Source organism: Aythya ferina (assembly GCF_964211825.1).
Source record: "Aythya ferina genome assembly, chromosome: 9".
In the NCBI taxonomy this organism is placed as follows: Eukaryota; Metazoa; Chordata; class Aves; order Anseriformes; family Anatidae; genus Aythya; species Aythya ferina.
Genome location: NC_140305.1, coordinates 21,999,011 through 22,023,052, shown reverse-complemented (window position 1 = coordinate 22,023,052; position 24,042 = coordinate 21,999,011). Strand labels below are relative to the sequence as shown.

The 24,042-nt window shown below is 35.8% G+C and overlaps 1 protein-coding gene across 14 annotated transcripts in view; it reads left to right on the top strand.

The window, feature by feature from the left end:
* The window catches only part of NAALADL2 (N-acetylated alpha-linked acidic dipeptidase like 2), a 433,689-nt gene that overhangs the window by 305,475 nt on the left and 104,172 nt on the right, over positions 1-24,042 (top strand). For all 14 annotated transcript variants that reach the window (XM_084529574.1, XM_084529579.1, XM_084529568.1 and 11 more), the window contains 3 exons: positions 11,666-11,809; positions 18,139-18,231; positions 22,544-22,749. In XM_084529574.1, the coding sequence (XP_084385700.1) occupies positions 11,666-11,809; positions 18,139-18,231; positions 22,544-22,749 (443 nt within the window). The remainder of the gene's footprint in view (positions 1-11,665; positions 11,810-18,138; positions 18,232-22,543; positions 22,750-24,042) is intronic.

Sequence of the window (24,042 nt, the reverse complement as noted above, 5' to 3'; positions counted from 1 at the left end):
TCTACAGACTAAAGGAGTATTTTTGCCCTCTATTCTGTTATTACTTAAATATTAGACTTGTTTACTGCAGTTGAACCACAGGCAGTAAGATGAAATTATGAATTGGTAATCTGAAGTCATGTGAAGAAATACTTGAATTTTGGCCTTATAATGAACAGAGACGGAGAACTAAACTGTTCAGTCAGTTCTGACTCAATGACTTAAGTGCTCTCATACAGCATAATATTTTTGAGAATGAAATGTTGTTAGCAGTGAGTGCATGGAAAAATAATATTTGATCTCTGAGTGGCTATAAATATTTTTTCTGAGCAGAAAACAGATATTTGAGGACAAATTGCAACTTTCTTACAAGCCTATTGACACAAAATAGTTTACTATACAACTGCAAATTCTAGCTTGAGCATGTGTATGAAATACAGTACCTGTAATAATAAAGAACAATGTTATGTATTTTAGGGGTAGTCACGTAATATGTCAAGTGTCACTTTCATGGAATAGTGTCAACAGAATTTTCAATTATAGCATCTGTTTATTTCTACCAGTATTGAGCAACATATGAAATAACATGGCATTAACAATTGTGATACATTCCTTTTGTGCAAATTACTGCTTTGACCCATAGTGTTGTAATAACCGATGTGTTTTTCTATTTGTATTCCTTGGTTTCTTGCATTCTACTGTATTTCTATATGTGTTTGTCCCTTTGCCTATGAATATGAGGGAGTCAAGGGCATCTATTATCTACTGTAAAGTTGTAGTAATAGCTTACTGACTTCATTCAACTGTAACTTCAGGCAAAAATCCGTGAAACTGAATTGTGACAATAAAGTAATAGAATCAGAATAGAGACGACATTAGGATTATATTTTCAGACGTTTTGAAATAAGTGCTGAATTAGATTTACACTAATGGTTGAGTGATGTGGGTAATACTGTTGTTGTTTTTTTTTCCCATTGAAGAAATCCTGTGCAAGGCTAAAGGCACAAATACAGCACTCATGAAGAGTCAAGGAAAAGTATTTACCCCATTTTTTATTATTATATTTATATTATATATGTATATATATAACATATATTTATGCTAATTTTATTAGCACACATTGGAAGCTAAATTAAAAAGAGCTTTGAAATAATTTGAGGAAGAGAAAATAGAGGTTTCATTCTTTTATTTAAATCAATTGAGATTGGTAACCTTTGGGTTCACCAACTTAGGAGTTCCCTTTTGTATCAAAGCAGCTCAAGTATTTTCTTTTAACTTATCCAATAAAGAATTGAAAAGATTTTTTTTTCAGACTGTTCATTTCTTAAGAACCTGAGATCACAAAATTCCACTAAAAGATTACTGCTGAATGAATACATTAGTTCATACATAACTAAGTTTTCTACTAAGTGAAATGGAGGTTAAAAACTACCAAAAAAAAAAAAAAAAAGTGCAGTGACTGTGTGATAACTCTGGAAAAAAAAAGTTTAAAAACAAACAAAGGTATTTTTTTCTAAAGGGTAAGTGTACAATGAAGGTAATTTACAGCTGTGGAAAAACAAACTGTAGCTGGAAGTCGCATGGCAAATAAGATTTGGGTACGTATTGTTTTATACCTGTGAAGGTTTCTTTAAATTGGGTAGGAAATATATTTTATGCAGAAATATAATAGTCATCAGTAAGGAGTTGCTGTAATTCAGAGAAGGCAAATGTCAAATGATCTCTGACTTTTGGTATAAATTTCAAAATATGATTTAGATGATCAAAAGGGATACTTTCCATTTAAATTGGATTTAAGTAATAATTCAGGCTGGTTACAATATTCTTATTTTCTACATACTTTTAAAAGCTATTTTTGACAGTAAATAATCTTCATTATATTTGTGTAATTGCTGATTTTAATTATTAAATACTTACTTTGAAAGATAAGACCAACTGGCATTCTTCAAAACTATGTGTAAGAATTTCTATTTATCATTGCCTTACAATTTAAAACAAGGATTAAATATTATATTCTGAAATGATGCTGCTACTCTACCCATCTTACCAAAACTTTTTTTTTCAAGAATAGCCCCATTTTATGTATATATATATATATATATATTTTTTTTTTTTATTTTTATTTTGTGATGATCTTATTTCCTTTTGATCTTGCTAACTCCAATTGTCTTTGAATTACAGGGGTTTTAGCCTAAATATTAACTAGCTTCTTACCTCTGGTATTGCAACAAATTCAATCATTTTGCATGCTTATCTTGTGTTCCACAAGCTCAGTTGTGTAAGTTACCTTAGTAAGGATGCAAAGCTTTTTGCAAGAGGTGGTTCAGGAATTACACAGGGCCAAGGACTCCTTCATCCAAAGTTTTGGATTAATACTCACATATAATGTGATCTTGTGCACACAGTAAAATCCAGTTCTCTTGGGTATGTGTAACAGGCTTCCGAAGCTGAATTCAGCAGTTACGGTAGTCAGCATGAACACATTCAATGTTTCAAATACTTAAGCAACTTATTAAGTAAATTAAATACCAGTATTTGCATCTCTTAGGAGCACTGTAAATAGATTATAGCTCGTTTGTCTCTGTTCTGTAATCCAAGAAACAAAACAATACATGCAACAAGGATTTCCATAGATTCAAAATTTTGGGATTTTCTGAGCATAGCTCTTCCTTTCACTCTGTAGTAGAAACTGGATTAATGACGGGTCTTGAGAACATCTATATCTTCATTCTGGAAAACTGTCATTTGTGCCTGACTTGCCAGGATTTTTACCTTCTGTAACTGTAATCAACTTATTACTGGTACATGAGCAAATGTATCCATTGTAGCTAATCTTGCAAGTGAAAGATTAATGAATTTAAAATGAATTCGGAACTTGGAATACTTCCATTCCAATCTGTCTTTTTAAAATTGTTGATTCCTCTTCTCTGTATTTAAGGATAGTTCTCTTTAAATTTGGTGCAAGCCCTTTAGAATCAGATATATCCAGATAGAGGTTTGGTTTTTGTTTGTTTGGAAAACTTTTCTTAATTGGTGGGGAGGGTCAAGTGCTGAAAGAGGTTGCCCAGAGAGGTTTGCAGTTTCTGTGTTTGGAGTTGTTTGAAAGCTGACTGGGCGGTGTCCTGGGCAGCCTGCCCTGGGTGGCTCTGCTTGGCCTCGGTGATCTCCCCAGGTCCCTTCCAGCCTCAGCTGTTCTGTGGTTCTGCCATTGTCCAGACTCCTTTCTTTGTTTAGGGACCACTAAGAGCCTTCGTATAAGATCTGTACAGTGCCCTCTGTTTATGTTTCAGTCTTTTCTGGTAATTTTATATGAGACTATTATCTTTTCCGTCGGGGATTATTTTCATAAGTTTTGCAGATGATGGCATATTTGCAGTTCAGAGTGCCAGGATGGAAACTCGCTAATTTCTCTGAGGAGAAGCCTAACAGATGGCAGTCAAAGGAGAAAGTAAGGGGATTTGTCTTACTATTTTTCTCACAACTGAAATGCTAACTAAGTATCTAGAGTTACGAATGAAGAACTTCAGAACTATTTTGCTGATAAAAAACAAATGTGGTCGGGTGGGGCCACAGAGCCATGCGGGATGTGAAAAGAAAGCAACGTAGGCCATCCTGATCTGACATTCATTAGCACAGTATGGAGACAGAGGAGAAAAAAATTAAACCCAGCTGTGTACCTTAATGCCAGAATGCAGCCTGAATGGTTACTTTCAGTCAGAATAGCCATACAGAATAAATGTAAATACCTCACACACCACTCCAGAAATGTTCCAAAATACCTGCTAAAATCTAATCGCTACGGAGGTATTAGTCAACAAAGCATATGTAAACTCCCATTTTATTACATATTGACAGACACATTGATTTGATAAAACCCTTGTGGGAAAGAAACAAAATATGCACAAAAGGCTGATTCAGTGTGGGCCCTGAGATGCAGTATTTAAACTAGTCCTTGTTCTGACAAAGACGTTCTTGTTGCTTTTGAATCTGATGACATATTTCTGTGCATGGAAGCATCTGTCTGGTAGGATCTGATCTGTGATTAACATCTCATTTCTGATCACTCAGCTATTACATGGTTTTGTTAGATTTATCAGTTCTCTTATAAACCTGACCCTAACACAACAACAAAAGCTTTTATTTCTGTGTGAGGATTGGATTATCAGGATCTATTTTATTAAATGTAAGGTGACATGGTGCTCCTTCACAAGTCAAACTAGAAATTAAAGGGAAAAAAATTGAGAAAGTTAGAAACCACATGGTGGTTTTTCTTTTGTTTTGTTTTGTCTAGTTGTTATTTGTAAAGCTGTAAATAGCTTTTGAATTGATGTACAACTTACTGTTTCTGTGTCAAGAAACATCATTTCTGTGGTTCAGAGGATGAGGATATCCTGTGTAATTATGGTTTGACAGTACAAGGCTTTAGGAGACTTACCTTTTGGAGGAATTCCTGCCACCTCCTAGTCCTGGTTTACCTCTTTCTCAGCTGATTTATCTGCTGAGAGCACTGCTGTGATGCAGGTTAGGGAACTGATCTAGCTTTAAAGAGCTTCAACAAAATTTGTTGATCTGGTTCGCAATATGGCCACTGAAACAATCATGTTGGCACAATTAATGGCACTACTGTGCGAAGAGAAGAATGATTAAAAAGCTGTGGGAAAAGGGGGAGACTTCAGAACCCCTTGATGACACCATATGTCATCACGACAAAGTCAAAATGTGACTTTTCATAGCTTCAAACAAATATGGACGAATAAATCAGAGATATATATTATTGTAAGAGAAGCATAGCATAGCTACCTGCTATACTGCAGGTAGCATACACAGTTTTACTTCATGTTGTTGACCAAATATATACAGACAACAGGCGATTCTGAATCATTGCAGTGTTAGCTGCATGCTATAAACAAAGTAGCTGGTATGCTATACCTGTCACTTTCAGTGCTTTCTTAGTGATTTCCTATTTCCATTCCATTCCTTGCAGAACGTTACAGGCCTTTTATTATTTTTAATAATAATAAATCTTATTATTGTGGGTAAACAAGACTCCATGCTTGTTTTTAGCCAGAGCAGTCATTTTAAGGATAGTATATGTAACCTGCTGTATATTTTAGCTGATGCAAACATCACTTTAACAAGGGAGTTATTTCACTACTTGTAGTCCTGATCATCACTGAAGAGAAGGAAACCTGCATCTCATTTCCATGTTTGGTATTTTTTTCTTCTATAGTGGCCATCACCAGTGTAAAAGAACAAGGTTTATTTCATGAAGGAGCAAGCTATTGGGTCAGTCCATTAACTCTTGAGAGATCCTGAAGTTGCTTACATCTTGAAGTGGTGAAATGATTCGTATAGGAAGTGCTTTGTGTCTTATCTGTTAGTGTGACTTCACAGTTCCACTACCAAGTCAATGCACTCACTTAGTGGCTACCTGGATCCCTGGAGGAAGCTTTGGTTATGCTGGATTCTTCTGGGCAAATGTAAAGTACACTGACTGATACCAGTTACTCCTTATTCTCATCATTGCATTTCTGTCAGTCTTTTGAAAAGCCCAAGAGGGCTTGTTACTTGCCAAGTACTCTAACTAGCTGTAAACTAGAGGAAAGCTGCTTGCTCGCTCAGAAGACCAGAGCTGCTTCATTATTGTCACTGCGGGTTTTCTCACTATGGACTGCTGTCAGACAGGAAAAGGAAACCAGTATCAAAAACTGTGTAAGGTTTGGCTAGAATATGCCAATGCAGTTAGAAAAGGCAGTTCTAAAAGGTATTATAACATTTGTTTTAAAAGAAACACTTCTTACCTTGCGGGTACACAGCATTATGGAAGTGAATGTAAGGTACTGCTGGTCAAGAACAGCATCTCTATAAACTATATTCTATGCTATGAAGTTCGTAATGGGTTTCATGCCACTTACATAGTACCTTACCCATTGCATACTTCGATTTTTTCAAAATTCTTGATTTCAAAAAGTACTTAAGGGAATGATCCAGCCTTGCAGTAGCAGAATGAGGGATCCAAAGTCTGCTGTGTCCGTTCCAAAAGAGCAGGCCAGATTCACCTGTAGGAGAGCCACAGTTGAGGGTGTAAACATGAGCCAGGGTTGTAGCCAACCTGTTCCATATGGACAGAAGGGATGTACCCAAGTATCTCTCAGTCACAGACCAAAGTGTGTTCTTTTCAGTGAAACTGGTAACAAATTCCATAACTTGTTTGGGACTTAGATTCAAAATGTTTTGCATTTCAGTTTTAAAAGCTTCCACTGTTGATTTGTGTTCTCTCGTACACACACACACACACACACGCTTCTTTACAGATTCTAGTTCAAGAATAGTTGTAACAGTATAGTTAATAGCCTGGGAAATATTTTCTGGGAACAAATAAGTACGTTTCAAACGTGGACTTGAAGATATGCAAGTTTTACCTTAAGAGAATGATTTTTTAAAATAATGAGAAGCAGAAGTATATGTCTGATACTAACACTTACATGCAGTAATTCTCCCTTTCTGTTTTCTGTTGTTACTATGATATAAGAATATGCTTTAGCTGCTTTTAATATGTGGAAGAATTGTTCTTCCCTTTTCAAGACTTAGTGGTGACACCACTTCAGGACGTGTGAAAGGAAAAAAATTACTTCCATGTCAGTGGGTTTAAAAGAAATGTTATATAATTTTGCTATATTTTGGCCACTTACTTGTCATTTTAATGATTAGCCACTATAACAAGCTAAGTGGAAAGGGGTATTCAAAGTGATGAGAGCATTGTTAAAAAAATGTGTTTGTTTGGGTTTTTTTGTTTGTTTGTTTTTGGTTTTGTTTTTGGTTTTTTTTTGTATTCTTGCCATATTTATTAAATATTTTTAGAAGGGAATGGGGAGTAATAAGATGGTTTTGCGTCAATGTGTCAAAGCAGTTTTGCTTTTGCAAAATAAATGGAATCAAAAAGCAACACATTTATCTTAACGAGAAACAAGACTGACAGTACGTTTAAAGTACGTTAAGTAGGCATTAAGACAAAGTGATTTTTAAAGAGACAGGGGAGTAGCTTTTTTCTTTTATATTGATTACACACATGTCCTTGAGAGGAAGGGGAAAAGATGATAGTAGATTCTGAAGGTATGTTGTCTTCTCATATCAGCTGTAAAATTTGTAGTTTTATTTTTAAGGACAACACAAATCTATTCAAGGAGACAGTCTTGGGTAATATATACCCAGATTAGCATCCACTCCATTGATTAAATGTTATGTAAACAGAATACAGTGCATATGCTTTAAGTAAAGTAACATCTGTATGTTGTTTTCTTTTTGTAAGTATTGATATATATATTGTTTTTTTAACTGTTGGGAGTTTATCTCAGGTTGTGTCATACATTTTTCTTTTAAATTCCTTAACTTTTTACATGATAAGAATGTGAAAGCTTTCAAGTGTTTTTAAACAAACCTGTTTGTCCATCACCAGCGTGAACAAACACTTTAAAATGTTTTTCAGATGCTCTCTGAATACTCTCAGTAACTTGTTTTCTTTCTGGCTGATCCTGAGTGCACCTACATTTTGTCTTTTCAGTGTATGTGCATATACCTTTCACAGATGCCAACTTTTTTCTCATCCATATCTGAAATCTGTACATAGTTTTAAGCGTTGCTTGTCCATTTGCGAATCACAGAATCATGCATCATGAAATGCAAGCTGCCACAATGCTGTTGTAATTGGCAGAACAGTTCATCATCTCATACTTCATTGCCTGTAAAGCTGCTTTGCAAGTCCTGAGTTGTGGCTGCTGTTAAAGTCCCTGGTTATGGAATTTCAAAGATTTTTATTTTATGTTTTTTACAGAAGAGAGGCAAATGTTTTTCTCTTCCTGCATATTAATACCAATGACTAGTGAAGCAATGTACTTTTAAATTGATGTTTTTCACATTGTAGTTCTGGTGGATAATTCACAGAGAACCGGATAAAGACATAACAGGAAAATACTTGTTACCACTTCTACTGCATAGACGTCTACTCAAGGTTGTGCTTGTATCTTGATAACATTTTCCTTCACCAGTTACTTTTCTCATCCATGCAGATACTTTGAGCTTATATCTCACAAGATACCCTCCGGATCTTAAGCTACCCTCCCGCCCATTAATAAAAAAAAAAAAAACATTCTTATTTCTGCTTTCAGTGTCATAGGGTGATCAGCGCCATTTTTTGTACACATAAGTCAGAATACCAGTTTCCATAAAACATTACTTTCTTTGCTTTAGAGAAATAGAGGAGGAGCTATAAAGTTGACTTTACGTACAGAAAATAATATATGTGACTTTTGATATCCAAACACTGAGCAGATTTGAGTTTTCCCAGATTTTTCTGTACCGAAGTGCTTGGAGGAGAACATCATCATTTTTTTCTGGATTATCATTCTCACTATATCAATTTACAGCAAGAAGGGGCAGCCAGAAATGGTTTATTTTTCCTTCTATGTTCTAAGAGTGAATTTAGAAAGGAGAAGGAAAAAATAAAATCTTATTACTGCACTCAGTGAGTTTGCAAGCTGTAGCAGATGGGAACATTTTTGTGTAAAAGGTTGGACTGGATTTGAATTCTAAAAATATCCTTCAACCCAAACCTGCAATTTGGTATAAGTATGACTATACTCATACTAATGCCATTGGAAAATATACAGAAAGTCATTGGGACTTGCCTTCTGAGAAAGTGGGACTTTGTGGAGCTATTCATTGGAAGACCAAGGTGCAAAAATAGCAGGAGAAAAAAAAAAGAAAAGCCATCTTTGCTTGCACTGTCAACGATGTGACAGTGCAAGCCTTTTCTAGCAGTATTAATTGGAAGTGTGATGGGCTGTTTTTGTGTTTTTGTTTTTTTTTTGTGTGTGTGTTTTTGTTTGTTTGTTTGTTTGTTTTTGATAAGAGAGAGTCATATCTCTATTAGTAGTACTGCTCATGGACAGCATTGCAAACAGCTGTCACTGAAGGTGCAGCAAAATAGCTGCTGCACAGCAGAATTACGATTGACAATAGTGATGCTGTTTTAGTACCTAGAGCCACTGATCAACTGGTGGCATCTCCCTGGAATAAGCACTCCGCAGTCCCTTCAGTTTGGGCATGTGGTTAGATAAACCACAGATAAACCATACGTAAACTGATTTTGCAGGGAAGAATAAAGAGATCATTGTGACTAGCTTTGTGAGATTCAGTGGAAGCCTATTGACTGTTGAATACCTCAACAGAGCAGTGTGAGGGTTTATACATTGCATGTATAAATGATTCAAATGCTTATGATGTGTCAGTTTTTATGTCTCTGTTTTGGTCGTGGTTTGTACACTATCAAATGTTGACAAAGGGCAGTGCAGAAGATATGCTGGGAATGCATAAATGGCAGATTACCTCTTCCACAGAAATGCATTGAACTGTTCACTCCAGGCAATTGAATGACAGAGCCATCTTATTTGACCAAATGCACTTTATTCTGTCTTTTACGCTATAATTTATTCTCATAGTGTTCTGTGAAGTCCTGCTTGAAGTTTCTATTCCCAGCATAAAACTGTTTGTCAAATTTCCATTAGGCTTAAGGTGAAAAATTAATGAGCCATTCACTTCAGATATTTCAAAACTAATACTGCTCTATTATTAATGCAGCAGAAAGTCAAAGATGTGGGTATATACAATTATGGTTCAGTGTTCAGTCAGACTTTACTTTTTTGTTCTGTAAATTTTTTGGAGAGATCATTAAAACAGTGTTTCAGGTCATAGAAGGAATTACTGTAATGAATTTTATAAGTAAACTTTTTAGACAGTTTTATTTATTAACTTTTTGTTTTATCAGATTCTGGCAGAGTTACTTTAATAAGCAGATAGTGATGAAATACTGTCCATTTTCACAGAATCACAGAATCACAGAATTTTCTAGGTTGGAAGAGACCTCAAGGTCATCGAGTCCAACCTAACGCTAACAGCCCTCCACTAAACCATATCCCTAAGCTCTACATCTAAGCGTCTTTTGAAGACTTCCAGGGATGGTGACTCCACCACTTCCCTGGGCAGCCTGTTCCAGTTTTGTCCAAAGAAAACCTCAACCTGAGTCACTGGAAAAGTAGGAGTATAGTCCTCACTTTCTGTGTCAGAAACTTTCTAAAGATTACCTTTTTTGTGCACCCAAAATAAATTTAAGAATTGATTAGCATATTTTTCTAACTACATTCCAGCATGTTCTCCAGAGTCCTCCTTGAATTAATACCAGTTTTAGGCCTGGCATGGTTGGATTGTTAGATTTGCACATAGTAAGGAAGTCTGCTGCTTAAATCATTTTACTGCTATAAAACAAAATTTTAATTACAAACAAAATCTCAATTTTAAATTATTCTCAAAGCATTTGCTGAGCTCACTGATCCCGAAAGCACTATGCTCTCCAAGGAGCCTGGCATCCAGCAGAGAAAGGTCAAGTGAGAACCTCACAAAGTTCTTCCAATATGTTGGTTTCCTTGCGAAGTTGAGCTACACTGTTTTGTCCTTGGTACCAGACCAAGCCCATAACTACTTAAAAAAAGACTGGAAGATTGTGCTTTAACTAGTAGCTCTGGAAATCTCAAATTTTTTTCAGTATGAACTGTGTTTTACTGGGGAGATTGGTCTTGGATCTTTTACTTTTAAGTCCTGATCATGATGCAGATAGCTTAGCTCATATCTCCTAAAAACAAAATACTCTTATGACAGCTAATACATGTCTGGCAAAGAGAAAGTACTCCTTACGTTTTTCTTTAAACTGCTTATTAATATTAATTTCAATGCTTTTTATGAAATAGATCAGACTGTATTCTTTAAAGGGGAGGGTGTGTATTCAGATGTTCCGGCTTCTGGGTATATGCAAGGAAGCACATCTCATCAAGCTGTCATACATCATCAGCCCATGTCCTCTGTGGTGTGTTTCTTTTCGGAGTTCTCACAGAAGCTTTTTTGGTGTGATACCCCACCCCTTAAACAGTGTATTGCTAAGTAGCACAACTTTTGTAGTATTTAAACATCTGTAATATTCCAAATCTGCAGCAAAACAAACAACCTTATATGTAGAATCACAGAATTTTCACAGAATTTTCTAGGTTGGAAGAGACCTCAAGGTCATCGAGTCCAACCTCCAACCTAACGCTAACAGCCCTCCACTAAACCATATCCCTAAGCTCTACATCTAAGCGTCTTTTGAAGACTTCCAGGGATGGTGACTCCACCACTTCCCTGGGCAGCCTGTTCCAATGTAGCAGCATCATTTCATGCAGGTAGATACTTGGATTTGATTTCAGGCAGTTTAAACACCTGCCTTTTCCCAGTACCACTGTATTTGAGACTTGAATTTGAGTTATTGCTGATCAGTAATTCTGTTTTTTATGGATTCCTTTAACCAAACACTGATTTCATTTTTTTGTTAAGTCACAATCTAATATCTGCTTGAACTCTGACAAGTTTCTTTCTGGCGGAACTATTCCCTACACATTTTAATGTCTATATGTAATTTTGTTGTATGTGTTCTCGAAGGATTTTTTTTCGGTAAGGTAAGAACAAAATAGTGGCTGATTATCTAAATCCAGATTTCTTGAGCTGTACTGTAGATGTTTGGGTTACTTTATTTTGTTTAGGCCTTATGTAGAAATCTTTAATTGTAATTCACTAAATTGCTGTTTTCTTTTTGTTATTTAAGATGGAAGCTACAGACATCATCGACTGAACCTCACAACACTGTTAGTGCAACCAATTTCTGCAGTACTTGCCAAAAAACTCATTTCTGTACCTGAGAACAGTGTCCGAAAAGATAGGTGTGTCCCCCTTCAACTGCCAAGTACAGGTAATAATTTTTAAATAATTTTTTCTCCTAAAAATGAAATTGTCTTCAGGTATTCCACATTTGTTTTCTCTAACAGTGTATAGCTAAAAGATGTAGCTGATTATGAGTATGCTTTGCTTAGCTGCTTTCTAAAAGAGATTATAAAAAATAAAAATTCTGCTCCCAAAAACTGATAGATGGAAGTTGTGTTAAGGGGTGATAAATATCTGGGAATTATTACAAGAGAGCCATTAAAAAAAAAAAAAAAAAAAAAAAAAAAAAGTATTCTTTTATCTTTAGCAACCTTACTCTAGGTAGGTCTAACTTTCAGAAATGATCTCATTTGCCAGCTTTCAGCAAATAAGTCAATATCTAGAGTACAAAGTCTCCTTCTTAATGTAAGGCATTAAGCTCTAATTCTTGCTATTGACTAAAGAAATCCCACTGTCTTTAGGTATCTTCACTAGGGAGGTGTTACTAGGGCTGCAGTCCTTTGTTAGGCCTAGTCGGACTACTTAAACATTAAGGCACCAGGAGCAGTATTGAAGTTATTCTGTCTTTTTTCTGTCTCTAAGGTAATGCTATAATTCTAAACAGTGATGTGTCTTTCTGTGTTCCTTAATTTGTATCTGCCATAGAATAAACAATGCGTTGTTGTCTGGACCTTCAGGCATCTTTTTGTTCAAATTTCATCAGGAAAACAGTCATCATGATAAGAATGAAATACGTTGAATAGAGCTAGATGTAAAGAAAGAATGCATTCAGCTTATCTCTTCCGAGATAATGCTATTAGCAAAGTCATACAGATTATAGCTCGAATAAACTTACTGCTTTTGTGAGGGGAAAAAAAGTGAGAATAGAGTCTTCCAGCAAAGATGATGCACAGTGTTTCAATGAAGGGAGAAACACTTTCCAGATAACATTCCAGAAGAGATGCATATATAATTAGTAATTCTTTCTTGTTTTTTTTTTTTTGTTTGTTTGTTTGTAATAGTCTATCTTTCACCATTAAAAAAAAAAATGCAGAAAAAAATGTGCCTTGTGCCTTTTATTATAGTGCCTGTTTATTTTAATTGATGTAAAGCAATGGTCTTGGAAGGGAAGAGGCAAATTAAAGTAGCCACTTATCCTGCACTAAGTACAGTGATGATAATGGTAAAAGCAAATCTTCAGGGCAACCATTGTACTATCATATATGTGCTGTATCACTTGTTTATTGCTTTTGGAAAGTCACTGTGGAATAGGAATACAATAAAACAAGACATAAAATAGGTTGGTTAATTTTATGACTTGTGTTGACATTTGTAGTTATACATATCAAATGGAAAGGCAGCAAGACCTCGTGCTTCATCGCTTAAGCTGCTGTTATCAGGACAAGTATTGGTCTCCATGTATGGCTGATTAGATATTTTAAAGATGAGCTGATTTTCCCCGCAACCAGTAAACAAGGATGATATAAGCAGGAAAAGGGCTTTTTTGGAAGAACAAGAGCTTAACCATTCCAAGTAGGATGTGTGAAGGTTGCTAATAGCGTACGGGTTTTCAACAGCTGAAATTTGTAATGTAAGACACGAATGGGCTGGAAAACTCATTTTAGAAAGAGAAAAAGCTCTGTTGAGTCTGTTTCTCAAAAAAAGCTTGCTTGGAGGCTGCAGTATAGAATCACCTAAAGGACAGCTTATTCTACTTTTATGCAGTCTAGCAGTCTAGAAAGAACTAACCCATGTCCTTCTCATTCTGGGTGATCACAACTTGTTTCTGATTTCATGTAACGCTTCTTAACCACAATAAACCACGTGCAAATTTTTATTTTTTACTCTTAATTTATTGAGTAAAGTGGCTTTATAGTAACAAGCCTTGCTTAATTCTCTAATGCGTTTATGATATATTGTGCTTTGAAATAATTCTATATACTGGAACATATAGTTTGCTGAAGTGCTCAGTAGCAGCCTTAATAGTAGAGATAAAAGACTGATTTCATGATAAGAAATCTTGTATAACTATCTAATAATAATAACTAAAGAGAATATGCCGAACAGAGGCATATGAGAACAGTGAAGGCTCAATTTGCAGTCTTCCTGTTGATTGGAAGAAGCTTAAGAGAAAGATTTCACTTCTGACGTAGAATTCATCATTTATCTGTCAAAAGAGATGAATGTGCAATTCAAATGATTGGTTGGCTAAAAATTTGTTAGAATAAAATTATCATCATTCTCTCATCAGTATGTTTCAAAAAGCTGAGCAGCAGATTCATCAGTAATGATTAAACATTTATATATAGTTTTCTCACATTGCCTCTTTATTCCCTTAGCCTTGCAGTTTTCAAGAGACATAATGTGACAGAGGGAGTGGAAGGGTATGGAGAGAGACATCTGAGATATATGGGATACTTAGAACCTAGAAAGTGTAGAGTGGAAACTGAAGTTAGTTGTTAGTTTTGTGGTAGTTGAAGTTGGTAATTAGATTTGATTTTTCTTTATTATGGTGTATCATCATTGATCCCCACTAATCTAAAATTGTGCTCCCATGAACTTTTTCAAAAAATGGGCAATTAGAGTATTTTAAGTATTAAGTGCTTTTCTTCATTTAAAGACCTATACTTGAACCTAATTGATAATCAATTTAAAATAGAAGTAGAAAAGATTTGGTACTCAAAATGACTTGTGATGAAATACTATGGACTATCTAAAATACATTTTTCAAAATCAAGTAAGATTTCAAAAACATAATAACTATACAGTCTAATATGGCAGTAGTTTGGAATTTACTCAGATTCTCTAGAAACTGTCTAATGAAAACGAAGCACTTTTCCAAATGATTGGAAAATCTACTGGTATATAAACATTTTAACGTATTTGCATCAAAAGGTCTTTTTAACAGGATATTCTAAATGTTATGTACAAGTTCACATTATTCTGTACAGTACCACCAATAAAATAAAAGAAATCTGTAATCTATTTGATTATCCATTATAGGTAAATCAGTTATGGTGTTTCTGAATTGAGTGTTGTTAGTTCTTAGTGTTACATCATGCTCTATGATACTTGATATTACCTTAAAGCCTCAGGTCTTGGGGCAAGTAGCTTTATGAAAACTGTAGCTTTTGTTATTAAGCAAATTATTAGCCTTCAGGGAGGCCTGAAAAGCTTGGTAGTGTGTGCCCAGAAAGTTGGCACTTGAGTTATTAGAGCTTGACATAAAGGTTTTTAATGACTTGAAAAAGAAACATGTTGAATGTAATTTTATCCTAACTACCCCAGGTGAATTTGTGCGCCCTAAAATAACGTGACTCTGGAAGTTTGGTGATGTTTCAATGTGTTACTTTAATTGTGATTTCAAAATGACGTATTTTTATTCAGGTGTGGTTTGTGCTGATTTCAGCAGGTTTTATATACGTGTTAAAAACTGACTTGGAATTATTCTATATAGTTTGTTTCCTTGGTATTCTGAAACAACTTTTGTTTGTATCATCTAAGAATTATGCTTTTGGAATACCTGAATTCAGTTAGTATTTAATGCTTCAGCACTTGAGTAAAATGTGCATATGGGCAAATTTTTATGTGTTTATAGCAAAAGTTTGGTCAAATGAGTTCAGTTTTCAAACCTGAGTGACTAATGAAGCTTTTTAAAATCCAGTACTACAAGAACGATCAGACAAGAGGTTGATATAAGTGCGTAGCATGAGCAAGATTCAGAAATTTAACTAATTTGTTTGAAAGTTAATCTCAAGCTCACTTACTTCTATGTTGGTATAAGTGTGGGATAAAGTTTAAAAGAAAAAAAAAGCAGAACTTATTTGTTAGACTACTTAGTTTAAGCTCCTCCGAAGTTCTAAAACTGTGAGTCAAATGAGAGAGAAGTAACCATGATTTTTTTTAAATAGGTAATTTGGAGAGAAGGTAGTCATTTGCCCAGAGATAATGTACAGATTTCAAGTTAAAGAAATAGATCAAAAATACTGACAAAATATAAATACTTTTCTGTGCTTCTACTTCAGTCATAGCTTTTGGTTTACATAAACTCAAAGTGAATAGTCTTAAGCAAAAGTCTCCTCATAGTTTTCCAGAGAATACAGAAAAAAGAAAAAAAATGTCAATACCTTTAAAATACGGCATTAGGGAAGTGATGTTTGTTGTCAGCACTGTCAAAAGGGGATTAAATTTCACTTCTGCTGTATTCTCCAAAGAGTGCTTTCAGCCTTTTCATCCGGTGGTACTGAGCCTTTAAGCCGAAGTCACTTTAAGCTGACTAGTGTATTACATGACTATTAACTTCGCTATCTGATTCCACAATATGTGTATTGCCAGGACATAATTTTCTATTTCTTCTTTGTCAGTTGAACACTGCATAGCTGGTGTTGATTAAGGAAAGACAACTTTGCCATTTGTCTTCAAAAGGGTTTATCTTATTTTTCAAATGGGGCCTAAAGAAATACAATGGCTCACATGCCGTGAGCTATTTTCAGATTTTTTTAAACAACCGAAAAAGTTAAACAGGTAACAGTACAGTGCTGGAAGCACTCTGGATTAATATTTTTTAATTAAATATTTTAATAAAATTCTATAATAATATCTGTAGATTTATAGAACAACCAATTCATCATCACATGCTGTAAATAGACTTTCCTTTCTGATGTAAGTTACTGTAAAAGTTAATTAGAACTTGAACCCAAACGTATCCATGACAGATCAAAATATTAAGTTGCTATGATTAATTACTGCAAAGTAATGTGCTGTGGTTTATTTTTAATGAACTGTGGGTGGCTTTCATATTCTTTGCTGTTACATTCTAGCAAAGACAGAGTTGTCACATGGAGGCTGTTTCTACTTTTAACAAAGGTTTTGTCTGAGTAAAAAATAAAATAAGTATTCTTGGTACGCTTTTATTTTTTAAACATTTCCTAGCTGTTGTTTTGCTTTTCTCAAATATCAGCGAATAGTGAATGAAAACATACTGAATTTTATGTTAAGAGAATTTTTAAGTAAATTTACCAGCTGAAGTACCAGCAAATGAACCCTGAAGAAAAGTTTCATAGAGATGCATAGTTTTTATTTTACATGTTGCAGTAAACTCCCTGCTTGAGCATTCTACATATCTCAGGAGAGAAATCCCAGAAACAAACTGGTAGCAGCATGTCCTGGGGAGGCCAACAGCTTGGGTGACAGAGAGCAGAGTGGTCCACGGGATAGTTTAATTTTGGTCTGTGGCAGTCAGGATGCGGACACCAAAGGAACGCCAGCCCAAATGTGCCTTGAAACACAGGTCTGCCATGGGGCTGGGGACGTGCTCTGGATATAGGGACCCCCCAAAGGACTGGGAGGACTCAGTGCCTGTTGTCAGACCACTGCTAGCATTTAAGTTAGAGCACTTTAACACGGTTTTGCTTTTCTCAGATAGAAGTTATGACCTTTCAGATGAGATGAATGTTAATACAGTCTATTATAATGCAAACAAAGCATTTGAAAGGTATCTGCAGTTCCCTGTAGTTAGATGCTTTGTTGCCTTGCCACAAACTCCAGGAGTTAGAGTGGCTAGCGTGTCCCACCTGGGGGATGGAAGGAACAGCAGGAACTCGCAACAAAGAACTGTACGTTTTTTAAAACTATATTAACTCAGATATTTACTTTTCTCTGGCTAAATCCTGTGCCACAGTCTTAACTGGCGTAGCTATTTTGGCAAGTCTTATATATTGGCAGCTTCTGGAATCTTTTGCCCTTGTATTTACACCATTTCCTCGCTGATACCAGCTAAGCTGTCTGTTGGCATAAATTCACAAGTACATCACCAAAGGCTATGCTGCTATAGTGATTAGTAATGCTAAGGTGTAACTTTTCCTTTCTAATTTAGCACACAGTTCTTGATGTTCTTGCTATTTTTTTTGTTTGTTTGCTCATTTGTTTATTTCCATAATAATGTAACGTAAACCAGGGATAATTCTGTGGATGTTATAGAAAGACTGACTTGGGTGGGGGCTTAGGTTAGAGAAACCTATGAAGATTAAGACAACTTTCCTTATCATAGGATTTTGTAAATCCTACTTTTTTGTTGTTGTTGTTTGTTACTACTGTGTCCTGGCAGCATTTATTGGGTGAACTGAATGTTCTTTTTCCTCAAGGAGCAGAAACATCTTTTGAGACTCCAGGTTTAATCCTCACTGCTAAAATGTGTCTAAGAAAATACTGTATTATGTCATGTTTTAATCTTTTATCCCTCTTCATTACCTTTTTTCTTTGTTGTCTCTTTTTTGTTGTTGGAGAGATTTATATCTGTGGTCTGTGGATTTCTTGCTTGAATAAACAACAGTTTAACATTTGCTTGGTTGTTTTTTTTTTTATTTTATCTTTTAACAGAGAAAAAAATAATCAGTCTGAATATTCAGTCAGTCACAACATACAGGACAATTTCTAATGTTATTGGATATTTAAAAGGAACTGTGTTTCCTGGTAAGTAGCCCCTTATCATTTCTATTGATTATTTGTTTCACAATGACTGGGACTCATAGCTGGGGTCACGGTTCTACTTTGCCACATAATGTGCTACTATAAAGGAAGGCCTTTGTAGTCTGTGAGTTGATTTCTGAGAAAACAGAACATATGGGTTAAACACAGAATGATCTCAGGAGGTATTATTGTTACAATGAAAGTATTTTCATGAAACAACCAGAGTTTACTTGTAGACCATATTTGTATTTTATACCAATAGCTATGTTGGTAGTTTTAATTTTAAAATATGTTGTATAACATGATTTTATTTAACACGTGAGCTGTCTATAGAATTTTAGAAAATGCTTTGATTTTATTGATGATGTTAACAGAAATTTGAGTAAAATAAAATAAAACTCTATGATTCAAATCCACAACATCGCTGGGTAACTCAACTGTCTCACTTAAACCAGGGTACAGGGCAGCCTGATCTCTGGCTTAGTTAAGAATCTAATATCAAAAGTGATTACAGTGTAGTACAATCTATGACTAAGTTCTTAATCACAATTTCTGCAGCCTTATTTTGTGTTAGAATCATGCCTTAAGCTAGTTGTATACAATTCTATGAATAATAATTAGTTCTGCATGCCTTAAGAATTAAACAGTAAGATTCTAAATGTAATTGTGATATAAAAAACAACCCCCCTCTCTCCTTTGGTTCTGTATATAGGTAACATAATCAGAACATCATAGGAATCAAGATCATCTTGACTATTCTGTCTGTGAATGAACTTGCCTGAAAGCTGAAGGGTTTCTGCAACACTAATGAACACTATTGCTGATTCTTAACATACTGCAAAGTGTTGTTGGCCCAATACAATACGTACTGGACAAACCACATCATCATCAAAATGGCCATCACATTTGCCTTGATTAGTGCTCTTTTATTAGCTTCATAAGAAAGGAGGCAAATTTAGCTACAGTCTGGTCATTTAATCTGCTAAGTGATGCAATGAAGGAGGCAGAGTAGCTTTAAAGTTGATCCCTTCTAGTGAAATAAAAACTAAGTTTTGTGTGGGCTCAGTGCTACACTTTTTACCAGATTAGTATTTTTTTAAGCAAGATAGAAAGTAGTCAGCAGAGTGGATTTAATTTCAATAAAGGATTTAATTTTGTAGAATAATTTGAAGTTACCAGTCTACTGTCGCTAATGTTTTGCAAATAGCTGTCACAGAATTTGAAAGGTAGTAACTGTCATGTTTAGACACGTTGTCTACTGCATTGTGAAAGAGAACGAAGACAAATAAGAAAAAGAATGCATTGGTATCTGTTTAATAAATTATTTATCTTCTCTACTCGTTATTATTGCATTCTTAGTAAGGAGCTACTTTTTAAAGGTAAATCGGTATACGCTTAACTCTATGTGTATATATCCAAAGGAAGTCAATAGGAATACCCACGTGTCAACAGTTTACCCCATAATATCTTGATGAATAAGGGTCATAGAAATTGGCTGCGAATGTAGATAAAAGTGAGGCGTGTAATGCACCATGGACAACATTTCATTCAGGATGAATTAAACCTTCATTTGTTTCTTTACTCTTCCTTGTTGCTATAGCTACACCCTGTCAACTGTTAGAATATCTGATGTTTTCATGGCATTGATTCTCTGTCATTTTGATGGGGTTTTAGTAGTTTCACTTACCTGGAATGTTCACCTTTATGTTCCCAGGATTGCAGAGAGCAAGCCAAATTTATCTTCAGTGTAGCTTAATGAAAGACTGGAGAGCATCTCCAAGAGTGTTTTTTGTTTTTGTTTGGATATTTTTTTAAGACATCCTAACGTGCACACACGCTCACCCACCTATGTAGTGGTGATATTATTTGACCAAGACATTAAAAGATTTAAGTGCAGAAGAATGTGATTGTTGGCGGCATGTAAAGATCTCAAAAACATAACATTGATTTTGTAGAACGTGATTGAAAATGGGCTGTATAACAAGAAGATAGTGTAAAGTCACTATTTTCAATGATAAATGCCCATTGTCCAGCCCGTCACTACCCTGAACACTATCCCATCTTGTCACTTTCAAAAGTAATGGATATTTTTTCTCCACATCTAGTCCTTTCTTTCTCTTTTTTTTTTTTTTCTTACCACATGGTATCTGTCTCTACCTGTTTCTGTAAAAGATTATGAGAAAGGACAGCAGCTGCCTCTTGTAACCATGGCCATCCTTTCTCCTATGCTTTTCCCATAGTCACTTGCTTCAGGGTATTGTGTCTATTCAAGAGAGAGATGTGCAAAGATGAAGAATTTCAAAGGCGGCACCAGCTGTTATCTTATACCTCATTTCATTTTGCTGGTGTCTCCTACAGTAAGTTACTGTTTGTAGCTTTTTCCATTAAAATGTCCTATACTATTTTTCATAAGGTCTCTTTCCATTTCCCTTCATACTCACTATTCACAAGCTGAAGAGATTTAATAAGGGGCAATCGTTGTTCTGGTCTGATCACCCTGCACTTGCTCTAATAATTCAGAATCCCTTAAGGACTTTCTATTCATTTCTGTTCCCAATTGCTTAACATTAAGGAAGTTTAAGATCCTGTGACTTTTCACCGTCACTGCAATCTATGATTGAACTTCTCATGATGCAACAAACAAGTCTAATTATATCTTAGATTGCATTTTGTTGCATTTTGTACAGTTAGATTTATATTTTGCATATTTGCTCTAAAGAAACAAATTTTCATTTACATACCTATACACTCCTCTCCCCCTCAAGCAGTTGACTGAAAACATTACAGATACATAGCAGCTCCCCTATTAGTAAAGCATTTTCAATACCTTATCAATACCCAGCATCACCACGTATTTTGTTGAACAAAACCAGTAAAAGTTCAATATCATCAAGAATGGTTTTATAATCAAAGGGTATTAGTGTTCAGTTAAAGAAATCTTTCCAGGCAGCAGTCACTGCAAAAAATCCCCATGGAGTAGATATTTAATTTTATAATCAGTATAAAGTGAGGATATTTTGCCACCTCCCTGTATTGCTACAGTCCAGTGTACTGACATCAGTGAAGAATTAATTCTTTTGGATAGAGAACTAACAGGAAACCAAAACTCTTTATAGTCCTTGGAACCCATGTGACATCCGAAGGTTGTTGCTGATCTGGCATCACTTAATAACTGTTCCCTGTCAATGTCCTGAAATATGGAAAGCATGCCTTTGAAAGCCTAGTTCTATATCAGAACACACCCAATAGGCAATCCTTCAAAGAGGTTCCCATCATGAATTCATCTCATACACATCTAATAGCTGAATAAGTCATTCAGCAGAACTCTGTGTAGACTTCTTGAAACACGTCAGTCACGCTAGGAGTTCATGTCGTTTCATACCACGTCATCCTTTCAGAATAAAAGATGGTTCTTTACACTTGAGAGTCAGTATTTGTATATTGTATGAAGCTTTGAGAGATGGAGATTTCATTTAATTTCTCTGAATTAGTTTTGTTTTGTCCTGTTTTTCTCTGAATAACTGTATACATGTTCTTTATTTCAGATTGAAACCTAATGCCTTTCATTTTATAAAATACTTTCTTCCAGTATCATCAAAGTTGCTAGGTCTGACTTACCTTTCTGTATCATTCATTATCTTTATTCCTCTGTCGTGTCTCTTCTCTAAACCTGCAGTCCAGGTCTTTTCAATGTCACCTTACCTGGAAGTCTAAGCCCAGATATCTAACCATTCTGGTTACCAGCTTCTCAACTGCTGTTTCTGCAATGTCTTTTTTGAGATAGGGTGGTGAGCACTGAACACAGTCTTCCAGGTGAGGGAGTGCAAATACTCTATGCATTTTCTTCATGTTTCTCGTTGTACTATCACATCTGTTGTTTTCTTTTTTTTTTTTTTTTTTTTGGACACTAATATGTATTTAAGGTAGTGTTTCTTGGTTATTTATTTGATTTATTTTTTTTCAAGAACACTCTAATAAAGCATGGAACTTCTATTAGGTTATCTATATGCAGTCCTGGCTGGGGAGACTAGTAAGCAAACAGTGAAGGAGAGGGCACAGGGATGAAATTAGGAAAGTATAGATATTTATTAGTTCATTTTTAAGTGTTATTCACAGTTTTATATGTTTATATTGTACAATTGTCTTGCACGTGATCGTATAAACTTCTGTTGACAGCATTGTGTTGTATTAATGATATTACAGACTACGAATAAAATTCATCCTTTGCACTTTTTTTTTTTTTAATGTTAGTATCCAGGAGAAGTAAGATTTTCTCTTTTTGGTGTTGTTTTTTTATTTCTTCTTTATTTTTCAGACAGATACGTCCTAATTGGTAGTCATCACAGCAGTTTGAATACTTGCAGTGGGCAAGAATGGGCCAGTAGCACTGCTATCATTACAGCATTTATACAGGCTTTGATGTTGAAGGTCAAGAGAGGCTGGCGACCTGACCGGACCATTGTTTTCTGCTCCTGGGGCGGAACATCATTTGGGAACATTGGTTCATATGAATGGGCAGAGGTATAACAATTTCAGAAGGAAGCATTGCAGTAATTATTATGTTTGTTGAAAACATAGAAGCAGTATGAAATTACCATATAGAAGTTAACTGGTCTGTGACAGCTGTCTGTGTACATTCACATACTCCATAACATCTGTAGAGAGGCAGTTCTTGTGGAACAGAGCATGTGTGATAATGGAGTGGAAAGTTGTTCCAAGAGCACTGGAAGTTGCTCAGTGGTTATACACAGCACTTTGTGAGCTGAGTCTGCTCGCTGCTTCGGCAGAGGACTGTAAAGGAGGACATTGCCAGAGTTTGGGGGGAAAAATAACCTCTAAAATGATCCACGTATCTAGGTCTGGCTGGGATGGAGTTAACTTCCCCACAGCATCCCACATGGTGCTGTGCTTTGCACTGGTAACTGGAAGGGTGTTGGTGGCACCCCAGTCCCATGGCAGTGCTGGCACAGCGTACAGACTGGGTCTCCAGCCCCGCCAAGCCATGAGGTAGGCAAGAGGTGGGGAGAGGACGTCGCTGGCACAGCCGAGCTAAACCAAGCAAGGAGACAGGCCATGCCATATGGCATCATGCTCAGCAATGAAAGCTGGGGAAGGGGAGGAGAAGGGGGGCTCCCACTATGATGGCATCAGTCTTCCTGAGCAACTGCGGCCTGTAGTGAGGCCCTGCTTCCCACAAAGTGGCTGCATGTTGCTTGCTGATGGGAAGTAGAGAATAACGGTTTTCTCATTTTGCTTGTTCATGGCCTTGGGTTTTTCCTTCATTAAGCTGCTCCTATCTTGAACCTAAAATATTTGTTCTTCTTTCCCTCCATCTCGCTCCCGGCCATGCTGTGCCAAGAAGGGCTTTGAGCGTGCAGCCATGTGGCACTCAGCTGCCTGTCAGCGTTAGGCCACAGCGCTAGGCCCAGGAGTGCCTCAGAGGGTGGCTGCTTGGAGGTTCAGCAGTTACTTACTGATTTCTAATTGATAGACGTAGTGCTGGGAGAGCTGAGTCATGAGCACACTGAATAAAAGGAGGAGAACCATACCATGGTTTACATTAATTACATAAACATTTCAGTGTCCTGTGGCTACTGCTGTTTCACTTTTCATGTATTTGTGCTTAAAAGCTACAGTCCAATATAGACAATTCTTTGTGCTCTTTTCCATTCAGCAGAATAGAAGTCAGCTCAGTGAATGAAAATGCCTTGCTGATCATATATAATTGCAGTGGACTTCAGTTGATAAATTAAAGGAATAACTAACAGGTTCATGGCTGCTGAATTAAAACAGTAGATAAAATGAAGAGTTAAT